General features: G+C 40.9%; 2 protein-coding genes and 1 pseudogene across 2 annotated transcripts; 2 read left to right on the forward strand and 1 right to left on the reverse strand.

Annotated features, from left to right (window-relative positions):
• The first annotated feature begins 1,277 nt into the window (after window positions 1-1,277).
• On the forward strand, window positions 1,278-3,005 carry LOC106608711 (tyrosine-protein phosphatase non-receptor type substrate 1-like). Its single transcript, XM_082977477.1, has 5 exons — window positions 1,278-1,365; window positions 1,837-2,187; window positions 2,296-2,424; window positions 2,533-2,582; window positions 2,707-3,005. Exons 1-5 carry the CDS (start codon window positions 1,326-1,328, stop codon window positions 2,821-2,823), a joined length of 687 nt encoding a protein of 228 aa, XP_082833603.1. The 5' UTR covers window positions 1,278-1,325; the 3' UTR covers window positions 2,824-3,005.
• A 2,554-nt stretch (window positions 3,006-5,559) lies between these two features.
• Window positions 5,560-8,590, forward strand: LOC106608735 (uncharacterized). The gene is made up of 6 exons (XM_014206840.3): window positions 5,560-5,563; window positions 5,723-6,085; window positions 6,223-6,573; window positions 7,173-7,304; window positions 7,509-7,543; window positions 7,890-8,590. The coding sequence occupies exons 1-6, from the start codon at window positions 5,560-5,562 to the stop codon at window positions 8,028-8,030; spliced, it is 1,026 nt and encodes a 341-aa protein (XP_014062315.3). The 3' UTR covers window positions 8,031-8,590.
• Window positions 8,591-14,887: 6,297 nt separating this feature from the next.
• LOC123743870 (uncharacterized) overlaps window positions 14,888-25,699 on the reverse strand; it is a 105,149-nt pseudogene continuing 94,337 nt past the window's right edge.

Here is a 25,699-nt window from a genome sequence, read left to right on the forward strand (position 1 = left end):
TCTAGCAGTTCCATATCATGCTATGGTAAATTATTTAGGCCGCTTGCAACAGAACTACTCATAGTGAAAGTTGCACAACAGCCACCACCACAGAATGAGGACAGGCTATAGTTAGGCCTCATTCTGTTGTAATGTTATTTAATTTTAATTTTTTTAAGACAGACCTATTGATTACAGGCCTACTGATTACAGGCCTACTGATTTCATGCCAGACACACACTCACATACACAGCAACCTATTTACAGGTAGGCTGTGGTCTGCTATGAACAAAACACAAGGTTGTAGCTAGCTATACTTTGGTGAGGCCTGCTGACCTTCTGCACAGGACCGACCGAACATCTCTCTCTCTCTCTCTCTCTCTCTCTCTCTCTCTCTCTCTCTCGCTTTCTCTCTATGTGGTTTCCAGCAGGATGTCTCAGTGGTGTCAGTCAGTTGTTTCACATACTCTATAATTGCTCTTCAAGTTGTCCATTTTAGCAACAGTAGACCACTATTTTCATGAGGCAGCTTGATATCTACATATATATTCAACTGAAATCTGTGAAAAACCACAATTAACTTTCTATTGGGTCATTTGACCTAGACTTCTGAAGTACTTTGCCCCACACACATGACAGTTTTAAGTGTGATGTAAAGTATCATCATCATCATCTGGGACAAGAAGAATGAGTTTCCTCATATTTATATCATGGGAGGGCTTTTATCTGTCCATACATTGGAGAATAAAATGTATATGAGATATTGCTGGCTAAGCAAAGACTATTATCATTGTTTCTGTAGATGTTTCTCTGTGTTATGAAGTGACTGTGTGGTGGTCATAGAAGCCCTCGAGGATGACAGGGTCATAAAATGTGGCCAACAAGGTCACAACTACTGTATGACTCCCATGGACCACAATGGCAAGAACAACAGATGAAGTAAAGTGATCCATTGATGCTTGTGGTTATGTCTTATACGTTCAGGTGGACAAGCCCTCAGGTGGACGGCTGTAGTACATAGTATTGTAGACAGTATGATCTGTATTAGGTATAATAAAGGATAAATCCACACTAGTCAAATTCAGTTAAAAAATAAAATAAACAGTCATATTCAAACTTGCAATGTGATAAAGTTGTGCAACACATGTTCAAGCTGTACAACAACATGAATGCACAGTGTTTGTTGCATTCATGACCTACCGGCCAGCCAATCAAATCTGACCATCCAGATCAGACGGTACCGGAGATCAACCAATGAAAGCAAAAGCAAGTTTCCTTTCTCTTCTGTTCTGTAGAGAGACTGCATTTCACACAGGCCAATATCATCACTTGAAGGAACAACCCAGATGAACAAACTCTTCATCTTTCTTTTCATCTGGAAAGCTTGTAAGTAACATTTAGCTCAATATACTAATCTTATAACTGTTAAACATACATTACAGGTTCTTACTATATTTGGTACATGTGTTTTCAACATGGTCCATTTATTATTTAAATTCAGGTACATCTCAAACACAAATAATTGTTCAGCGTGTTTCATTCCAGAAGGAGGCAATGTGGCTATTGATTGCCACATAACCAGTGAGAACATTAACTACATGATGTGGTACAAACTCACCACTGGCATGGTGCTTCAATACATTGCTAAATCTTCCAAGTACCAGAGTGATGTACAATTCCACAATGAATTCAATGATGGGCAATTCTCTGTGTTGGCTGGCAAAAACACATTTCACCTCAACGTTTCTGACACAAAACAAGAGGACATTGGGAACTACTTTACATACAGTATGTCCTCTGAATATTTGTAATGAGTTATTTTATCACATTTTATCTGTTATTTAACTTTGTTATCAGGCACAACTTCAAAGAGAAAGACTTTTATCCAGCAACCTGTGTCTGAGTCAGTCCAGCCAGGAGACTCTGTGACTCTGAACTGTACAATACACACTGAGACCTGTGTAGGAGAACACAGTGTCTATTGGTTCAGACATGGCTCAGGAGAATCCCGTCCAGGAATCATTTACTCCCATGGAGACAGGAGTGATCAGTGTGAGAAGAAACCTGAGGCTGGGTCTCCTACACAGAGCTGTGTCTACAACCTCCCCAAGAGGAACCTCAGCCTCTCTGATGCTGGGACTTACTACTGTGCTGTGGCCTCATGTGGGGAGATACTGTTTGGGAATGGAACCAAGCTGGACATTCAAGGTAGGTGATACGGCTTGCATCTTTTTATATATTTTACTAATCTGCTGTGTAGAATATTCATTTACTTGCTATTCTGAGTGTCCTCTATCAATGTTTGAATGTCCACAGGCCATAAGGCAGACCTTCTTCTCTTGGTGTACTGCCTGGGTGTAGGATTGGCTTTCTCGTTAATCCTGATCATTGTCCTTGCTTGCATCATGTACAAGATGAATCAGAGAAAGTGTCTGCAGTGCAGAGGTAAGAGACTCCCTTTTAGAAGTTGCTCTTCTTTAATATCACCATCTACAGATGTATCTGCAGTGGAAGAAGGAGTTGCATCTTTATCTTTGGGGTGTTTCTTTTCAGGATCCGTCTCTCTGACAGCATGTCCAGCAGTCTCTTCTACTGACGCAAGGGTAAGTAGAATCCCTTACATTTTGTATTACCATAAAAGTATGAAAATGTTTATGTTAAATAATAACATATGGTATTATTTCCTGCTGCACAATCCCCCTTCCCCTTTATAATTGTTTCTCACAGGCTCAAGATGCAGACCATCTCCATTACGTAGCTCTGAATCTGAGCAACAAGAAGAACAGGTCTAGAAGACAGAGAGGTCACATGGAGACAGTGGTGTATGCTGGAATTAGACAGTAGAACTGGATGAATGAAACAGTCCAATGAATTCTCTTTTTATCAACTCTCCCTTTATTAACATTATTATCTGTATTACTGTAACATATAATTACTGTAGCTACTTGAATTAAGTGCATTGCTTCTCTGCCAAACTCATTTTAAATGGACTTGCTTGTGATAAGATGAATAAAGCATTTAACAACAGTCAAGTCAAAGGAAGTTGAATGTATTTATTTAGGCCAAACTCAGGATCTTTAAAGGTGCAATATGCAGAAATCGCTACCCCATTTCCTGGTTGCTAAAATTCTAATAGTTCACCTAGTTTCAAGTTTAGGTGACAAAACAAGCAATGCATAGTGCAGAGAATCCTTTTACCACCTAAACCCCTGTGAAATATCTTTTCAATAACCAAAAATATTGTATTTTCAGCTGTTTAAAGCTGGTGTACAAAACCAAAGTAAAAGACGCAAAAACTAAACTTAAGAACGGGAAGCATAGAAATATAGACCATAGAACAGATCTACCACTTCTTAGACTTGCTTTAATGGAGAATGAATCAAATCAAATACATTTTATTTGTCACATGCGCCGAATACAACAGGTGTAGACCTTACCGTGAAATGCTTACTTACAAGCCCTTAATCAACAAGGAACTTGAAGCTCTCAACCTGCTCCACAACAGCCCTGACGATGAGAATGGGGGCATGCTCGGCCCTCCTTTTCCTGTAGTCCACTATCATCTCTTTTGTCTTGACCACATTGAGGGAGAGGTTGTTGTCCTGGCACCACACTTCCTGGTCTATGACCTCCTTCCTATAGGTTATCTCATCGTTGTCGGTGATCAGGCCTACCATTGTTGTGTCGTCGGTAAACTTAATGATGGTGTTGGAGTCATGCTTGGCCATGCAGTCATGGGTGAACAGGGAGTACAGGAGGGGACTAAGCACGCACCCCTGAGTGGCCCCCATGTTTAGGATCAGCGTGGCAGATGTGTTGTTGCCTAACCTTACCAACTGGGGGCAGCCCGTCAGGAAGTCCAGGATCCAGTTGCAAAGGGAGGTGTTTAGTCCCAGGGTCCATAGCTTAGTGATGAGATTTGAGGGCACTATTGGGTTGTACGCTGAGCTGTAGTTAATGAACAGCATTCTCACGTAGGTATTCCTTTTGACCAGGTGGGAAAGGGCAATGTTGAGTGCAATAGAGATTGTGTCATTTGTGGATCTGTTGGGGCGGTATTCAAATTCGAGTGGATCTAGGATTTCTGGAATGATGGTGTTGATGTGAGCCATGACCATTCTTTCAAAGCACTTCATGGCTACAGACGTGAGTGCTACGGGTCGGTAGTCATTTAGGCAGGTTAACTTGGAGTTATTGGGCACAGGGACTATGGTGTTCTGCTTGAAACCTGTAGGTATTACAGACTTGGCCAGGGACGGGTTGAAAATGTCAATAACGAAATATCTATAACTCAAATTTCGATGTGAATTTGGTTGGGTCGCACAAAAGTTACACGTTGTTGCTTTAAGAACGGAAACATAGAAATAGCGCACTTAAAACAGAACTACCGCTTGATGGACTTGCTTTCAATGAGAGTGACAGATCTATAACTCACATTTTTATGTGAATTTGGTCGGTTCGCCAAAAAAAGTTACGCATTCCAGCTTTAATTTGTAGTGTTAAACCATTCTCATGCCACTAGCACGCCCTCAAACACACAGCAACCTGTTTACAGTTACTCTGCGGTTTGTGATGAACACAAAATGAGGATGTATCTGAGCTTTTTTAGGGCCTGTTGGCTTTGTACACAGTACCCTCTGCTCCCTCTCTTACTCTCTGCTCTACTCTTTCTCTCCTCTCTCTCTCTCTCCTCTCTCTCTCTCTCTTTCTCTCTGGTCTCTCTCTCTCTCCTTCTCTCTCTCTCTCTCTCTCGCTCTCTCTCTCGCTCTCTCTCTTTCTCTGTTTCTCTCTTTCTGTGGTTTTCAGCCGGATGTCTCAGAACTCTTAGCTCTCTCATACTGTAGGCTATACTACTTGCTCTTCAAGTTGACCATTTTAACAACCGTAAACCAACTCTTTTGATGAGGCAGCTCATCTAAACATAGTCGACTGAAATCTGTGAAACACTGAGCTATTTAATAGGTTATTTCAACTAGATCTATAGTTTTTAGTCAAACACAACACAGTTTTAACAGTGAAGTATTATCATCACCTATAGGACTAGAGGAATCTGCCTCCTCAATAACAACATCATGGGGAGGGATTCTATCCATCCAATCCAAATGAGTGTAAATCCTGAATTAGAGATTTTTTTTCCATTTATGTTTTTTAGTGAGGTGAAGTGACTGTGTGGTGATAGAAGCCCTAGTGGATGACAGTGTCATTCTATGCATACTCCCAACAAGTTCACAACTATGAGTCTCTTGACGTAGACAACAGTAGCTGTAGTGATTAAGAATAAGGGATGCCAAACTTGAATGATTAATACAGCATTTTTACTAAATCTATAAGGATAAGAATATAATACAGTCGTTGTGTTTCTGATTCAGTCCAGCCTGTGACTGTACAATGTGAAGAAGATTGTCCTTCCTGAATAAGGCGTCAACAAAAATGATGCGTCCAGTTCAACCAATCACCTGTAACTCCATTGTTGAAGTGTTGTCTACATAGGTGGACTTTTTCCACTCAAGACAGGTTGTGAGGAGGATGACACCTTCAAAGAGGATCACACTGTGTCTGATATTTCCACTTCTTGTAGAGATGGGTAAGTCCAACTTTTATATTTCTCTGCTTATGAGATGTCCGCCCTTGATTTGGATGCTTGAGATATCACATGTAATACTTTACAGACACTTTGAATATTCTAAGTTGTATTTTGGGTATGTAACAGCAAATATACTATATTGTTCATCTTCCTTAATAGATGTAGTAGCTGGTAATGAGTCCTCATCCATACTTCAGGACAGTGGTTTCATATCAGCCAACGTTGGAGACACAGTGATTGTGCACTGCTTCTATGAAGGCCACATAGCCATGCATTTCTCCTGGTACAAGCAACCCTTGGGAGATAAGCTTCAACTCTTCTCAACCGTCTTTAAGTTTGACAGGAACGCAACATTTTACCATGAGTTTAAGGATAACCCTCGATTCTCAGTGGAAAATGGCCAAGAAAAGAATCACCTAAGGATCTCAGACATGCAGCTCTCTGATTCAGGCACATACTTCTGTGGAAGCGCTTATGGCAACAAGGTGGAGTTGGGAGAAGGAGCCATTCTCTTAGTAAAAGGTAAATTTACAGATATACGGTGAAAATATGAGTTAATATCTTAATCAGATGAGATATTTATTTAGAAAATGTTGAGTTTGAACACAGTCTACAGTAATATTCTAGAGATTCAATGGGTTAATTGATCTTCTTGTCAGGTTCAGGGTCCAGAAACATGACTGTGCTCCAGCAGCCTGTGTCTGAGTCAGTCCAGCCAAGAGACTCTGTGACTCTGAACTGTACAATACACACTGAGACCTGTGCAGGAGAACACAGTGTCTATTGGTTCAGACATAGCTCAGGAGAATCCCGTCCAGGAATAATTTACACCCATGTAGACACGAGTGATCAGTGTGAGAAGAGCCCTGAGGCTGGGTCTCCTACACAGAGTTGTGTCTTCAACCTCCCCAAGAGGAACCTCAGCCTCTCTGATGCTGGGACTTACTACTGTGCTGTGGCCTCATGTGGGGAGATACTGTTTGGGAATGGGACCAAGCTGAACATTCAAGGTAAATCCCATTTAATCTGTAAATATCCCCAACAATACAGTATATTCATGCAAACGGCCTACCTCCAAATGATCTCATTAACTTGTCTCAACAAGCTATACTGTCACGTCCTGACCAGTATAAGGGGTTATTTGTTATTGTAGTTTGGTCAGGGCGTGGCAGGGGTGTGTTTGTTTTGTGTTGTCGGGGTTTTTGGGTATTGTTCTATGTTTTGTATTTCTATGTTCTTTCTGTGTTGTGTATTTCTTTGTGTTTGCCTGGTATGGCTCTCAATCAGGGACAGCTGTACATCGTTGTTGCTGATTGGGAGTCATACTTAGGTAGCCCTTTTTCCACCTGTCTTTTGTGGGAAGTTGTTTTTGCACTGCTGTGGGTTGCCTGTAAACTGTCTAGCTGTCATTCATTTTTTTCTTGTTTTGTGTAGTGTTCAAATAAAGTTAAGATGAGCATTCACATACCCGCTGCATTTTGGTCCAATCACTACGACGATCGTGACATATACAATATCACCATCAGCTTTTGATGTCATACTTTACTGTTTGATGATCTTCCTAAGCGCTCATGAATACAACATGAATTCTCTGATGCCCTTTCCACAGTTCCAGAGCATGATTCTCCATTTGATCTGAGTCCTACTGTTCTGGCCTTGGTCGTCTCCAATATCGTTCTGGGGATAGTGACCTTTCTACTTGTCTGGGCGCTGTGCAAGACTCTGAACAGAGATAGCATAGGTATTACTTTATATCTAATGTATCCAATGTATCTAATGTTATAGCTGATGAATCTAAAGTTTTATGCATCTCTATGCAATGTACATTCTGTAAATATCAGTTCAATGTCCAACATATAAGCACTGTTAATTAACTACATGAGGTTAAAAATAGATTGTCATAAAAAATAATAGCTGGCCTTACTTTATTTCAATCTCTATGAAGGGAGGACTGATGTCCCAACGTCCCAGGGCAATCAGGTAAATATGTTAACATTTACAGTATATTTTTTGTTTTTACAAGAAACTGCCATTTAACTTTCCTTACAGCTAGTATTCAGCTTATTTGTGCATTTTGTGTTATTAAACTTTCTTGGAAGTAATACGTCACTGTACTAGATGTAGCCTACTGATCTTTGTGATCGCTGTTCATTTTTCCATGGAACTTCTGTCTCTGTTCCACTGACTGTCAGGTCATTGTAGTGTGTGTAATGTCTGAACAGTCATGTCTCTTGTAGAGTGTTTTCTTCCACAGGAGAATAGAAACATTATATAGTAGATCATGCTATCATCATAATGTATTTCCTTATGGCTCCACCCGCCTCAGAATCAAGACAGTGACGTGTTGAACTATGCAGCTGTGAGTTTCACCCCCAAGAAGAAGTCCTCCTCCTCTAAAAGAGCAAGAGAGAAGACCAGCAGAGAGGATGCAGTGTACTCTGATGTCAGATACCTTCAGCAGCAGTGAAGGATATCACCACTGTCACAGACTACAAAAATACGTTTTACAATTTGTAGCATAATAAAACTGCTTTTAGTAACAAAAATTACTATGGATTTTTCAATGTAACAAATAAACTGTTGTGTTAACATTGTCTGTATGCTAGATGTATATAATGATCCTGTAATGCTTTAAATAGCCATAACGTTTTACAGCTTTTTATTGTTAGAAATCATATGATAGAGAATCCTATTTTTCTCTATTACTATGTGTTTAAACATAATAAACCATACATTTTTATGTTCTGTACATCTCTATTCTCTGTTTACAGTAAATCTCTGCGACCACATATACAATGTGATTAAAAGGAATAGCAGTGCCTTTTTATTTAACCTTTATTTAGTTATGTTTTGTCTTGTTGATATACAAATCGATTTTTCAGGAGACCTGGTTCTCGCAGACCGTGAGAATCTCTCTGACTCCACATACCGCATAGATATACATGTACATGTAATACCCTTGTTTGAACCAAGTTTTGAGTTTATTTGTTACAATTAATTGGTATTATATTTAAAAGATGATTGAATTGCTCCTAAACTGTAATGTTGTTAATGCATTATGCTTTTTAAAGAAATATGTATTTAATGTATAAGTGAATAGCTTGTTTTACTTTGAAGTTTAAGTTTTGACCAATAAGGTCACTTGTTAAGTTGTGGCCAATGGGAGTTGACCTGGTTAACGGGAGGCCTGGGAAAAAGAGAAGGAAATAACATTGATTAAAACCTCTTACATCTAGACGTTCCGCTAGCGGAACACCTGCTCCAATATCCAATGATAGGCGTGGCGCGAATTACAAATTCCTCAAAAATACAAAAACTTCAATTTTTCAAACATATGACTATTTCACAGCATTTTAAAGACAAGACTCTCCTTTATCTAACCACACTGTCCGATTTCGAAAAGGCTTTACAGCGAAAGCAAAACATTAGATTATGTCAGCAGAGTACCAAGCCATAAATAATCAGACACTCATTTTTCAAGCTAGCATATAATGTCACAAAAACCCAGAAGACAGCTAAATGCAGCACTAACCTTTGATGATCTTCATCAGATGACACACCTAGGACATTATGTTATACAATACATGCATGTTTTGTTCAATCAAGTTCATATTTATATAAAAAAACAGCTTTTTACATTAGCATGTGACGTTCAGAACTAGCATACCCCCCGCAAACTTCCGGGGAATTTGCTAAAAATTTACTAAATTACTCACGATAAACATTCACAAAAAGCATAACAATTATTTTAAGAATTATAGATACAGAACTCCTCTATGCACTCGATATGTCCGATTTTAAAATAGCTTTTTGGTGAAAGCACATTTTGCAATATTCTAAGTACATAGCCCAGCCATCACGGGCTAGCTATTTAGACACCCGGCAAGTTTAGCACTCAATATCAGATTTACTATTATAAAAGTTTGATTACCTTTTGTTGTCTTCGTCAGAATGCACTCCCAGGACTGCTACTTCAATAACAAATGTTGGTTTGGTCCAAAATAATCTATCGTTATATCCGAATAGCGGCATTTGTTCGTGCGTCCCAGACACTATCCGAATGGTAAAGAAGGGTCGCGCCTATGGCGCAATTCGTGACAAAAGATTTCTAAATATTCCATTACCGTACTTCGAAGCATGTCAACCACTGTTTAAAATCAAATTTTATGCAATTTATCTCGTAAAAAAGCGATAATATTCCGACCGGGAATCTCCTTTTCGGCAAACAGAGGAAAAATCACAAAGACGGGGGCGGCCAGGGCACGCGCCTAAGCCCACAGTCCCTTGATCGGCCACTTGAGAAAGGCGATAATGTGTTTCAGCCTGGGGCTGGGATGACGACATTCTGTTTTTTCCCGGGCTCTGAGCGCCCATGGAAGACGTAGGAAGTGTCACGTTAGAGCAGAGATCCTTTGTAAAAGATAGAGATGGCAAAGAAGTTCAAGAAATGGTCAGACAGGCCACTTCCTGTAAAGGAATCTCTCAGGTTTTGACCTGCCATTTGAGTTCTGTTATACTCACAGACACCATTCAAACAGTTTTAGAAACTTTGGAGTGTTTTCTATCCAAAGCCAATAATTATATGCATATTCTAGTTACTGGGCAGGAGTAGTAACCAGATTAAATCGGGTACGTTTTTTATCCAGCCGTGAAAATACTGCCCCCTAGCCATAACAGGTTAAAGGATGGACGTTTTACATTAGGACGGTTGGTGTAGAAAAATTATAAAAGATGACAGAACTAGAACAAAAACCATACCTACTAAGACATGAAGGGAAATACATATTTTATTTTATAAAAGAGTTATAATTTTGTTAAAACTTAGTAAAGACTGAAGCTACCGTCTCGTCGTGGAGGTATTTGCCAGCCTTGAGGTTAATCTAGCATCATGTGACACTGGGAGATAATTGCTTGGGAAGCTTAACCTGTTAGGGCTAGGGGGCAGTATTGACACGGCTGGATAAAAAAACATACCCGATTTAATCTGGTTACCACTCCTACCCAGTAACTAGAATATGCATATACTTATTACATATGGATAGAAAACACCCTACATTTTCTAAAACTGTTTGAATGGTGTCTGTGAGTATAACAGAACTCATTTGGCAGGCAAAACCCTGAGACATTTTCTGACAGGAAGTGGATACCTGATGTGTTGTATTACCTTTAAACCTATCCCATTGAAAAACACAGGGGCTGAGGAATATTTTGGCACTTCCTATTGCTTCCACTAGATGTCACCAGCCTTTACAAAGTGTTTTGAGTCTTCTGGAGGGAGATCTGACCGAACAAGAGCCATGGAACGATGATGGCCCATTAGACACTTGGCGCGCGAGTTCATGTTGGGTACCCTCGTTCCAATACGTTATAAAAGAGTATGCATTCGTCCACCTTGAATATTATTCATGTTCTGGTTAAAAAAGGCCCTAATGATTTATGCTATACAACGTTTGACATGTTTGAACGAACGTAAATATATTTTTTCCCCTCGTTCATGACGAGAAGTCCGGCTGGCTTAGATCATGTGCTAACAAGACGGAGATTTTTGGACATAAATGATGAGCTTTTTTGAACAAAACTACATTCGTTATGGACCTGTGATACCTGGAAGTGACATCTGATGAAGAGAATCAAAGGTAATGGATTATTTACATAGTATTTTCGATTTTAGATCTCCCCAACATGACGTCTAGTCTGTATCGCAACGCGTATTTTTCTGGGCGCAGTGCTCAGATTATTGCAAAGTGTGATTTCCCAGTAAGGTTATTTTTAAATCTGGCAAGTTGATTGCGTTCAAGAGATGTAAATCTATAATTCTTTAAATGACAATATAATATTTTACCAATGTTTTCTAATTTTAATTATTTAATTTGTGGTACTGACTTGACTGCCGGTTATTGGAGGGAAACGATTTCCTCAACATCAATGCCATAGTAAAACGCTGTTTTTGGATATAAATATGAACTTGATAGAACTAAAAATGCATGCATTGTCTAACATAATGTCCTAGGAGTGTCATCTGATGGAGATTGTAAAAGGTTAGTGCATCATTTTAGCTGGTTTTATGGTTTTGGTGACCCTGTCTTTGAATTGACAAAACATTACACACAACTCTTGTAAATGTACTGTCCTAACATACTCTAAATTTATGCTTTCGCCGTAAAACCTTTTTGAAATCGTAAAACGTGGTTAGATTAAGGAGATGTTTATCTTTCAAAGGGTGTAAAATAGTTGTATGTTTGAAAAATGTGAATTTTGACATTTATTTGGATTCAAATTTGCCGCTCTTGAAATGCACCTGCTGTTGATGGAGTGCACCACGGGTGGGACGCTTGCGTCAATACTGCCCCCTAGCCCTAACAGGTTAAGCCATTTTGCCACAACTTTGGAAGTATGCTTGGGGTCATTGTCCATTTGGAAGACCCATTTGCAACCAAGCTTTAACTTGTTGCTTCAATATATCCACATCATTTTTCCCACTCATGATGCCATCTATTTTGTGAAGTGCACCAGTCCCTCCTGCAGCAAAGCAACTTCACAACATGATGCTGCCACTCCCGTGCTTCACGGTTGGGATGGTGTTCTTCCTCTTGCAAGCCTCCCCCTTTTTCCTCCAAACATAACGATGGTCATTATGGCCAAACAGTTCTATTTTTGTTTCATCAGACCAGAGGACATTTCTCCAAAAAGTACGATCTTTGTCCCCATGTGCAGTTGCAAACCGTAGTCTGGCTTTTTTATGGCGGTTTTGGAGCAGTGGCTATTTCCTTGCTGAGCAGCCTTTCAGGTTATCTCGATATAGGACTGGTTTTACTGTGGATATAGATACTTTTGTACCTGTTTCCTCCAGCATCTTCACAAGGTCCTTTGCTGTTGGTCTGGGATTGATTTGCTCTTTTCACACCAAAGTACGTTCATCTCTAGGAGACAGAACGCGTCTCCTTCCTGAGCGGTATGACGGCTGCATTGTCCCATGGTGTTTACACTTGCGTACTATTGTTTGTACAGATGAATGTGGTACCTTCAGGCGTTTGGAAATTTCTCCCAAGGATAAACCAGACTTGTGGAGGTCTACATTTATTTTTCTGAGGACTTGACTGATTTCTTTTGATTTTCCCATGATGTCAAGCAAAGAGGCACTGAGTTTGAAGATAGGCCTTGAAATACATCCACAGGTATACCTCCAATTGACTCAAATGATGTCAATTAGCCTATCAGAAGCTTCTAAAGCCATGCCATAATTTTCTGGAATTTTCCTAGCTGTTTAAAAGCACAGTCAACTCAGTGTATGTAAACTTCTGACCCACTGTGTCACGTCCTGACCAGTATAAGGGTTATTTGTTCTTGTAGTTTGGTCAGGACGTGGCAGAGGGTATTTTGTTTATGTGATTCGGGGTGGTGATTTATTTAGTAGGGTGTTGGTTTAGTTAGTTCCGGGTTTTTGGGGTTATGTTCTAGGTTTGTATTTCTATGTGGTCTCTATTCTTTTGTATTTCTATGTCTAGTTTAATGGGGTTGGACTCTCAATTGGAGGCAGGTGTTTTCTAGTTGCCTCTGATTGAGAGTCCTATATATGGGTATGTGTTTGGTTAAGTGTTTTGCCTGTGTGAGCCTGACAAGACTGTTTTGTTGTTCGTGCGTTCTTCGTTTTGTTATTTTGGTGTTCTCTTTATTTAAAATAAATAACAAGATGAGCATCCACATTCCTGCTGCGTTTTGGTCCTCTATTCCCGACGACAACCGTTACACACTGGAATTGTGATACAGTGAATTATAAGTGAAATAATCTGTCTGTAAACAATTGTTGGAAAAAATACTTGTGTCATGCACAAAGTAGATGTCCTAACTGACTTGCCGAAACTATAGCTTGTTAACAAGAAATTTGTGGAGTGGTTGAAAATCTATGTGTATGTAAACTTCCGACTTCAACTGTATACGATTTACATTAAATACTCTCTTTGTAAGAAGTGCAGTGTCAGTTCACACACCTACCAGTAACTGTAAGGCAAGAAGCCTACTGATCACAGTACTGCACCAGTCCATTTGGTTCAGGGCAGGCGAGAGTAACCACTCAGGACGGACTGCAAGATGACCCCACTATTCATCTGTATGGTGATTCTGCATCTCACTAAGTACTGTATGTGCATATCTAGACTGCCTAGTCCATTTCTCCTGTGTTTCAGTAGCTATTTACTGTAAGATAACTGACATTGTCCTGTACCTTGACTCAACTTATTGACATGGCTTTACTGTAACTTTTACGCAAATTTCAAATGTATTAATTTATGTCTACATCATTTTGCCAAACATGAGCCCTTTAACTCTGGATGATTTACACCATGAGCAAATATTTCCATCTCCAACTTTGTCCTCTGTCCTGTGTGTTCTAGATGGGACCATGTATCCCATTATATCTCAGCCTGTGCTGACAGAATTGGTACCCCTAAGGGGATCTGTGAGTATGGAGTGCTTCTCCATGGTAGACACAGTCTCCATGGAGACTTCCAGCTGAAACACACACTGCGACATGGACTTCCATCTAGTAGGTGTACAAATAAATGTTGTGCAGGGGTATTTTGTGCAACCTCTATTTGCGCCTCTTCAGGATGGAAACTACAAGTGTAACGGCTGCGCTCAATGCAATGACACTTACAAATGTAGATCCTTCAAACACCCCCAAACAGGGAAATCGATCCCAATCAAAGGTGTTATCACGTGCTCCACTAAGGCAGTTTTTTATCTTATAACTTGTCCTTGTGTTAAAAATGATGTGGGTAAAACCAAGCGCTGCATGATTTACAACTGTCCCGTTGACGGAACGCCAATCCTTAAACCCTCACTCCCTGAACTTGCTTCCCGACTCTCAGCTCACATTGTTACATTATACCCTGATGAAGACAGCCTGTCTGTCACGTTGTATAATGATAGGAGACAGGCTCTGAAATACGAACTTGTTTTTTTTTCTCTCCCCAAAATACCGTACGTCATGAACATGACGGAGACGTAGCCCAAAACAAACACGTGTGTATATATATATAGATAACATAGGGCTGTAATCCTAACAAAGAGAGTGTAAACCTCTAATAAATACACATAAAGAGACCCGTAATAACAGTACATGGGACGAGACCCGGAAAACCAGTGCACACTAACATGGTAACACGCAAGCCGATACAAGACCAACAGACATGGAACCATAATCAAGGACAATGGGGAACAGAGGGCACATATATACACATACTAATCAGGGGGAATGGGAACCAGGTGTGCGTAATGAGACAAGACAGTCCGGGGTTGGGGTTGGTGGTAATGATCCAGTTCAGTTCAGACGTCTAGAAGGCCGGTCACATAGACCTCCAGAGCTGGTGAACGGAATGAGCATCAGTACCGGGGAATCCGGGAATGTGCAGCAGTACCGGGGGAATCCATGACATTGTCTGTCAAAACGTTGGTTATTTGGTTATGAAATTATTGAGTGCGAGTCTTTCCTTTTCTTTTTCAAGTGTTCTACTCAGCTAGCCAGCACCACACCCTAAAAAGGTGTGCGTTTCTTTCGCCTCCAGATTGTATATTGTTAATAAACAACAGTAATAGACTTACCATGAATGTCCACCTTGGTCCATTTCCTGAACAGTATCTCCCATACATGAGGCCACAGCACAGTAGTAAGTCCCAGAATCAGAGAGGCTGTGGTTCCTCTTAGGGAGGTTGTAGACACAGCTCTGTGTAGGAGACCCAGCCTCAGGGCTCTTCTAACACTGATCACCACTGGCTCCATGGGTGTAAATGATTCCTGGATGGGATCCTCCTGAGCCATGTCTAAACCAATAGACACAGTGTTCTCTTGCACAGGTCTCAGTGTGTATTGTCCATTTCAGAGCACAGAGTATCCTGGCTCTGACTGACTGTCCCATGTTCACATTGAACCAGTTGTAGTTGCCAAGGTCCCCAGTGATGAAGCATTCCAAATTAACTGTGTCTCCAAGGATAAAGGTCTTCAAACATCAGACTGAGCAAAAGCAAGAGACAAAGCTGAAAAAGATACATGTTTTGTCATTGTCCACCTCTGTAGATACAACCCCATCATGTGTATACCAGTGGAGGCTCTTCAGAAGGAGAGGACCATACTCCTAAGTTAATTTTATAAAAATACAAATAATGAAACATTTAAAAAGTTATCATTTTTTTATAAAACTATATTAAGCATATTCACGTCACCAAATAATTGAGTAAAACACTGTTTCGCAATGAAGGCCTACATTGTTTCGCAATGAAGGCCTCAGCAGAACTCTGTAGGGTAACACCATGGTGCAGCCGGAGGCCAGCTAGCTTCTGTCATCCTCTGTGTACATTGACTTCAATACAATACCTGGGAGGCTCATGGTTCCCACCCACTTCCGTAGACTTACACAGTAATTATGAAAACTTCCGTTGGATGTCCAGCAACCTATCAGAGCTCTTGCAGCATGAACTGACATGTTGTCCACCCAATCAAAGGATCAGAGTCAGTGATGGGGTACTGAAAGCATCTAGTACTGAAAGCATAAGCTACAGCTAGCTAGCACTGCAGTGCATAAAATGTGGTGAGTAGTTGACTCAAGGAGAGAGAAAGACAACAGATGAACAGTTCTAAACAAATTCATTTCTTCCAAAAGTAAGGAGACGTGAGAGAGAGAGAGCGAGAGAGAGCGCGCAAGAGAGAGCTAGCTATATTTCGTGATATGTATTTTTATACAGAATCGAATGCAGCTAGCTAGTTTAGCCTACTGAAACACCTGGCTCTAAAAGAGAGGGATGCTATTTGAGAGGAAGAGAGTGCATAGATAGATGCAAGAAGGAATTATGTATACAACTAGCTGTTTCTTTGTGGCTGCTCTGAAAGTGAATTGTGTTTATCTGTGATCAGGGGTGTATTCATTGCGCCAACTCTGTTGAAAAACTTTCTTAAACAGAAGCAAATGGAACGAAATGGGGATAAACATACCTGAATTGGTCCAATAGAAACTCTCGTTTGCAACTGTTGGACTAAAGATTATACCCTTGATCAGCTAGATGCAGACAAGAGTGTGCAAGGCAGTATTGAATGTTTCACTGTCTGGCACCTGAATACTCAAAATTCTTTCAACCTGTGCACCTATGTTGTAAACTTTCATTCATAAGCTAGGATGTAGCAACCTCCTGATGGGTACAGGGAAAATTCAAGTATCACGTTGTAGCCTAAACTTATCGACGCTACATTGAGCTGGGTGAATGAATATAAATGACAGTCATCCAATATGATGTAATAGAAATAAGGACATGTTCATATCTTCAACGGCACTGACCGTCACCGGTGTATACTAGTCGTTCTGTTTGTCAGATTAGATTGAGAGGCTTGGCTGTCTTACATGACTGAAATGATGGTCCCTAGGCCTGATTGGCTGTTCTGAGACCAGTAGAGAGAAGGAAGAGGACACCCTACTGTCAGTCCTAACAGTGAAATCTGAAGTTAATAAAGTCATGAGTAATCAGATGATTAACATTCTTATATGTTTTAGATTTGTACACTGTATCTACACGTCTATGTACTTCAATTAACAATATTTTCAAGTGAAATGAAACAGAACAATAATAATTACTAAACGTTTTCTCCAAAGTCCACCTTGAACAACATGCCTATCTATGTATCAGTCTCTTCAACCGCAGTATATTGTGGCATCACAGTTTGATTCAAACATGTGCAAAGATTTCTCTATAGCTATCAGCTAAATGGCCATTTCCTGCAGTTTGTTTTTTACCTAACATTTGAAAGGTGACATGTGCATCAACCACAGTGTGAGGTGACAGGACCTGCAAAATATTATGACCCCATCAGTGAAGGATACTACTCTCAGGAACACGTATAAAATAAAAATAAAACATTTGCGCTTGGTTCATAGTACCGGGGTTACGTCAGTAACCTTCGGTAGCCACTAGATGCGGTTGTAATAAATAGAGTGGTTTCAGTTTTTTTCCTACAAATGTTACTCTATCTTTAAACTACTAAATATTATGACCCCATCACTGAAGGATAATACTCTCAGGAACACGAATGTGTCTTCTGTTTCCCTCTACAGTTCCCAGATGCCAGAACAGACTGGACAAGACCAGGCACTAACTCAGACTGGGGGAAAAAGAACATCAATGATGATGTTCTTTTCTACACAGACGATCATCCAAATGTATTGCCTGGTGATCTTCTGAACTTCCAAATACCTTTCTGATGCATTTCAGTCACTTCAAATGATACTTCCTTCAGATTGAAAAACTGTCAAATTACCAAAATATAAACCAAAGTTCCAGAGGCTGGGTCTAATATAGTATATAAGAGATCATACAAGAAGTTTTGTAGTGATTCATATGTTGATGATGTAAAGAATATTTGCTGGTCTGTGGTGTGTAATGAGGAGCAACCAGACGCTGCACTTGACACATTTATGAAACTACTTATTCCAGTTACTAATAAGCATGCGCCCATTAAGAAAATGACTGTAAAAACTGTTAAATCCCATTGGATTGAAGAGGAATTGAAAAATTGTATGGTTGAGAGGGAGGAGGCAAAAGGTATGGCAATTAAGTCTGGCAGCCCAACTGATTGGCAAACGTACTGCAAATTAACAAATTAAGAAAAAAAAATTAAAAAGAAAAAGAAAAAAAACTACACCATGAAACAAAGATAAATTATATAAAGAATGATAGTTAAAAGCTTTGGGCCACCTTAAATGAAACTCGGCTCCTTCATTTATTGAATCAGATGGCTCATTCATCACAAAGCCCAGTGATACTGCAAACTACTTTAATGACTTTTTCATTGGCAAGATAAGCAAACTTAGAGATGGCATGCCAGCAACAAATACTGACACTACACATCCATGTATATCGAACCAAATTATGAAAGACAAGAATTGTACTTTTGAATTCTGTAAAATCAGTGTGGAAGAGGTGAAAACATTATTGTTGTCTATCAACAATGACAAGCCACCAGGGTCTGACAATATAGATGGAAAATGGCTGAGGATAATAGCAGACGATATTGCCACTCCTATTTGCCCCATCTTCAATTTAAGCTTACTAGAGAGCGTGTGCCCTCAGGCCTGGAGGGAAGCTAAAGTCATTCCGCTACCCAAGAATAGGAAAGCCCCCTTTTGCTGGCTCACATAGCGAACAATCAGCCTGTTACCAACCCTTAGTAAACTTCTGGAAGAAATTGTGTTTGACCAGATACAATGCTATTTTACAGTAAACAAATTGATAACTTAATTTCAGCAGGTTTATAGGGAAGGACACTCAACAAGCACAGCACTTACACAAATGACAGATGACTGGCTGAGAGAAATTTATGAGAAAATTATTGTGGGGGCTGTCTTGTTAGACTTTAGTGCAGCTTTTGACATTATTGATCATAGTCTGCTGCTGGAAAAACGTATGGGTTATGGCTTTACACCCCCTGCTATAATGTGGATAAAGAGTTACTTGTCTAACAGAACACAGAGCGTGTTCTTTAATGGAAGCCTATCAAATATAATCCAGTTAGAATCAGGAATTCCCCAAGGTAGCTGTTTAGGCCTCTTGCTTTTTTTTTCCATTTTCACTAATGACATGCCACTGACTTTGAGTAAAGCCAGAGTTTCTATGTATGTGGATGACTCAACACTATACACGTCAGCTACTACAGTGACTGAAATGACTACAACACTCAACAAAGAGCTGCAGTTAGTTTCAGAGTGGGTGGCAAGGAATAAGTTAGCCCAAAATATTTCTAAAGCATTGTATTTGGAACAAAACACTCACTTAACCCTAAACCTCAACTAAATCTTGTAATAAATAATGTGGAAATTGAGCAAGTTGAGATGACTAAACTGCTTGGAGTAACACTAGATTGTAAACTGTCATGGTCAAAATATATTGATGCAGTAGTAGCTAAGATGGGGAGAAGTCTGTCTATAATAAAGTGATGCTCTGCCTTCTTAACAACACTATCAACAAGACAGGTCCTACAGGCCCTAGTTTTGTCGCACCTTGACTACTGTTCAATTGTGTGGTCAGGTGCCACAAAAAAGGACTTGGCTCAGAACAGGGCAGCACGGCTGGCCCTTCGATGTACACAGAGAGCTAATATCAATAATATGCATGTCAATCTCTCCTGGCTGAAAGTGGACGAGAGATTGACTTCATCACTACTTTTATTTATGAGAGGTATTGACATGTTGGATGCACCGAGTTGTCTGTCTAAACTACTGGCACACAGCTCGGACACTCGGACACCCTCTTCACAGTCCCCAAGCCCAGAACAGACTATGGGAGGCACACAGAACTAGATAGAGCCATGACTACATGGAACTCTATTCTACATCAAGTAACTGACACAAGCAGTACAATTAGATTTAAAAAAACGATAAAAAAACACCTTATGGAACAGCGAGGACAGTGAAGCAGCACAAAGATTGGCCCAGACACATGCCCCCCCCCCACACACACACACACACACACACACACCACACACACACACACACACACACACACACACACACACACACACACACACACACACCCACACACACACACACACACACACACACACACACACACACACATACTACATGGGGTTGCTACCTTCAGTTTGGGAAACGCTGACCTATATGAACCCAACCGAACCCAAACACCATCTCCATTTTTATTGAACACAAATATGCTACATTTCTGTTTTTACATTCCACGTAAAACGTCTGTGTATATTCTGCTTTCTGTAAATAGACATTGTGGTCCAATACCAACTACCACTCTCCCTACCAATGAAATCCCCTTTGATCTCACTGTGATCTCACCGTGAATGAAGAGGTTTTCTCTGATTCACAACCAGACATAGCAGAATAGATCTACACACAGAATGGCCAGAACCTTTCTACAAGTTCTACTGCTCTATGTATTAAGAAAGTAAGCTACTTACTGTTAAAGCTAACATGAAGAGTAAGATTTCCAGCATCCGGCAAGTATAACCAGAATGTTCCTTGCAGCACTTCTTCCTGATTTCTAACATGTGCATGTGATGTCAGCAATTATAATAATTAACTTTGTTCTCTGTGTTTCAGGTTTGGTCTCTGTTTTGGTTTCTCAGTCTCAGACTATGGTGGTCCATACTGTGGATACCATCACCTGATCAAAGAAATGATCAGTCTATCATTTTAATGGTAGGTTTATTTGAACAGTGAGAGACAGAATAACAACAACAAAAAATCCAGAAAAACGCATGTCAAAAATGTTATAAATTGATTTGCATTTTAATGAGGGAAATAAGTATTTGACCCCCTCTCAATCAGAAAGATTTCTGGCTCCCAGATGTGTTTTACACAGGTAACGAGCTGAGATTAGGAGCACACTCTTAAAGGGAGTGCTCCTAACTGCAGCTTGTTACCTGTATAAAAGACACCTATCCACAGAAGCAATCAATCAGGTTCCAAACTCTCCACCATGGCCAAGACCAAAGAGCTCTCCAAGGATATCAGGGACAAGATTGTAGACCTACCCAAGGCTGGAATGGGCTACAAGACCATCACCAAGCAGCTTGGTGAGAAGGTGACAACAGTTGGTGCGATTATTCGCAAATGGAAGAAACACAAAATAACTGTCAATCTCCCTCGGGCTGGGGTTCCATGCAAGATCTCACCTCGTGGAGTTGCAATGATCATGAGAACGGTGAGGAATCAGCCCAGAACTACACGGGAGGATCTTTTCAATGATCTCAAGGCAGCTGGGACCATAGTCACCAAGAAAACAATTGGTAACACACTACGCCGCGAAGGACTGAAATCCTGCAGCGCCCGCAAGGTCCCCCTGCTCAAGAAAGCACATATACATGCCCGTCTGAAGTTTACCAATGAACATCTGAATGAATCAGAGGACAACTGGGTGAAAGTGTTGTGGTCAGATGAGACCAAAATGGAGCTCATTGGCATCAATTCAACTCATCGTGTTTGGAGGAGGAGGAATGCTGCCTATGACCCCAAGAACACCATCCCCACCGTCAAAATTGGAGGTGGAAACATTATGCTTTGGGGGTGTTTTTCTGCTAAGGGGACAGGACAACTTCACCGCATCAAAGGGACGATGGACGGGGCCATGTACCGTCAAATCTTGGGTGAGAACCTCCTTCCCTCAGCCAGGGCATTCAAAATGGGTCATGGATGGGTATTCCAGCATGACAATGACCCAAAACACATGGCCAAGGCAACAAAGGAGTGGCTCAAGAAGAAGCACATTAAGGTCCTGGAGTGGCCTAGCCAGTCTCCAGACCTTTATCCCATAGAAAATCTGTGGAGGGAGCTGAAGGTTCGAGTTGCCAAATGTCAGCCTCTAAACCTTAATGACTTGGAGAAGATCTGCAAAGAGGAGTGGGACAAAATCCCTCCTGAGATGTGTGCAAACCTGGTGGCCAACTACAAGAAACGTCTGACCTCTGTGATTGCCAACAAGGGTTTTGCCACCAAGTACTAAGTCATGTTTTGTAGAGGGGTCAAATACTTATTTCCCTCATTAAAATGCAAATCATTTTATAACATTTTTGACATGCGTTTTTCTGGATTCTTTTTTTGTTATTCTGTCTCTCACTGTTGAAATAAACCTACCATTAAAATTATAGACTGATAATTTCTTTGTCAGTGGGCAAACGTTCAAAATCAGCAGGGGATCAAATACTTTTTTCCCTCACTGTACCTCCTTCCCTTGGTTGTGATCCTGGGTGTTGTGCTGATAGACATTCTCATCCTGGTCCTCAAGATCAGACGAGACACAAACAGACACAACACAGGTATGTGTTGTGTCTGTTTGTTTCATGATAAATCAAATCAAAATAAATTGATTTATAAAGCCCTTCTTACATCAGCTGATATCTCAAAGTGCTGTACAGTAACCCAGCCTAAAACCCCAAACAGCAAGCAATGCAGGTGTAGAAGCACGTTGGCTAGGAAAAACTCCCTAGAAAGGCCAGAACCTAGGAAGAAACCTAGAGAGGCTATGAGGGCTGGCCAGTCCTCTTCTGGCTGTGCCGGGTGGAGATTATAACAGCACATGGCCAAGATGTTCAAATGTTCATAGATGAACAGCAGGGTCAAATAATAATAATCACAGTGATTGTCAAGGGTGCAACAGGTCAGCACCTCAAGAGTAAATGTCAGTTGGATTTTCACAGCGGGTCATTCAGAGTAGCTCTATCGCTCCTGCTGTCTCTAGAGAGTTGAAAACAGCAGGTCTGGGACAGGTAGCATGTCCGGTGAACAGGTCCTGGTTCCATAGCCGCAGGCAGAACATTTGAAACTGGAGCAGCAGCACGGCCAGGTGGACTGGGGACAGCAAGGAGTCATCAGGCCAGGTAGTCCTGAGGCATGGTCCTAGGGCCAGGTCCCCCGAGAGAGAAAGAAAGAATTAGAGAGAGCATACTTAAATTCACACAAGACACCGGATAAGACAGGAGAAATACTCCAGACATAACAGACTGACCCTAGCCCCCCCAACACAAACTATTGCAGTATAAATACTGGAGGCTGAGACAGGAGGGGTCGGGAGACACTGTGGCCCCGTCCAACGATACTCCCGGACAGGGCCAAACAGGCAGGATATAACCCCACCAACTTTGCCAAACCACAGCCCTCACACCACTAGAGGGATATCTTCAAACACCAACTTACATCCTGAGACAGGGCTGAGTATAGCCCACAAAGGTCTTCGCCACGGCACAACCCAAGGGGGGGCGCCAACCCAGACAGGAAGATCACGTCAGTGACTCAACCCACTCAAGTGACGCACCCCTCCTAGGGACGGCATGGAAGAGAACCAGTAAGCCTGAGAATCCCAATGGAGAGAGGGGAACCGGCCAGGCAGAGACAGCAAGGGCGGTTCGTTGCTCCAGTGCCTTTCCGTTCATCTTCACACTCCTGGGCCAGACTACACTCAATCATAGGACCTACTGAAGAGATGAGTCTTCAGTAAAGACTTAAAAGTTGAGACAGAGTCTGCGTCTCTCACATGGGTAGGCAGACCATTCCATAAAAATGGAGCTCTATAGGAGAAAGCCCTGCCTCCAGCTGTTTCCTTAGAAAATCTAGGGACAGTTAGGAGGCCTGCATCTTGTGACGTACGTGTAGGTATGTATGGCAGGACCAAATCGGAAAGATAGGTAGGAGCAAGCCCATGTAATGCTTTGTAGGTCAGCAGTAAAACCTTGAAATCAGCCCTTGCCTTAACCTGTTAGGGCTAGTGGGCAGTATTGACACGGCCGGATAAAAAACGTACCCGATTTAATCTGGTTACTACTCCTGCCCAGTAACTAGAATATGCATATAATTATTGGCTTTGGATAGAAAACACCCTAAAGTTCCTAAAACTGTTTGAATGGTGTCTGTGAGTATAACAGAACTCAAATGGCAGGCCAATACCTGAGAAGATTCCATGCAGGAAGTGGCCTGTCTGACAAGTTGTGTTTCATCTTGACTCTTTTTATTGAAGACTGAGGATCTTTGCTCTAACGTGACACTTCCTACGGCTCCCATAGGCTCTCAGAGCCCGGGAAAACGCTGAACGATATCGAGGCAGCCTCTCGCTGAAACACATTATCGCTTTTGGCAAGTGGCCGATCAGAGTACTATGGGCTTAGGCGCGTGCCCGAGTCGATCCCATGCTTTATTTTCTTTCGTCTGTTTACCTAAACGCAGATTCCCGGTCGGAATATTATCGCTTTTTTACGAGAAAAATGGCATAAACATTTATTTTAAACAGCGGTTGACATGCTTCGAAGTACGGTAATGGAATATTTAGAATTTTTTTGTCACGAATTGCGCCATGCTCGTCACCCTTATTTACCCTTTCGGATAGTGTCTTGAACGCACGAACAAAACGCCGCTGTTTGGATATAACTATGGATTATTTTGAACCAAACCAACATTTGTTATTGAAGTAGAAGTCCTGGGAGTGCATTCTGACGAAGACAGCAAAGGTAATAACATTTTTCTTATAGTAAATCTGACTTTGGTGAGTGCTAAACTTGCTGGGTGTCTAAATAGCTAGCCCTGTGATGCCGGGCTATCTACTGAGAATATTGCAAAATGTGCTTTCACCGAAAAGCTATTTTAAAATCGGACATATCGAGTGCATAGAGGAGTTCTGTATCTATAATTCTTAAAATAATTGTTATGCTTTTTGTGAACGTTTATCGTGAGTAATTTAGTAAATTCACCGGCAGTGTTCGGTGGGAATGCTAGTCACATGCTAGTCACATGCTAATGTAAAAAGCTGTTTTTTGATATAAATATGAACTTGATTGAACAAAACATGCATGTATTGTATAACATAATGTCCTAGGGTTGTCATCTGATGAAGATCATCAAAGGTTAGTGCTGCATTTAGCTGTGGTTTGGGTTTATGTGACATTATATGCTAGCTTGAAAAATGGGTGTCTGATTATTTCTGGCTTGGTACTCTGCTGACATAATCTAATGTTTTGCTTTCGTTGTAAAGCCTTTTTGAAATCGGACAGTGTGGTTAGATTACCGAGAGTCTTGTCTTTAAAATGGTGTAAAATAGTCATATGTTTGAAAAATTGAAGTTTTTGCATTTTTTAGGTTTTTGAATAACGGGATTACACTGGCTGTTACGTAGGTGGGACGATTTGGTGCCACCTACCCTAGAGAGGTTAACAGGAAGCCAGTGTAGAGAGGCTAGCATTGGAGTAATATGATTTAAAAAAAAATTCTAGTCAAGATTCTAGCAGCCGTGTTTAGCACTAGCTGAAGTTTATTTAACGCTTTATAGCCGGAAAGTAGAGCATTGCAGTAGTCTAACTTAGAAGTGACAAAAGAATGGATACATTTTTCTGCATCATTTGTGGACAGAAAGTTTCTGATTTTTGCAATGTTACGCAGATGGAGAAAAGCTGTCCTTGAATCAGTCTTGATATGTTCATCAAAAGAGAGATCAGGTTCCAGAGTAACGCTGAGTTCCTTCACAGTTTTATTTGAGACGACTGTACAACCATCAAGAATAATTGTCAGATTCAACAGAAGATCTCTTTGTTTCTTGGGACCTAGAACAAGCATCTCTGTTTTGTCCGAGTTTAAAAGTAGAACATTT

The sequence above is a fragment of the Salmo salar genome, chromosome 07 (assembly GCF_965601325.2).
Source record: "Salmo salar chromosome 07, fSalSal1, whole genome shotgun sequence".
NCBI lineage: Eukaryota > Metazoa > Chordata > Actinopteri > Salmoniformes > Salmonidae > Salmo > Salmo salar.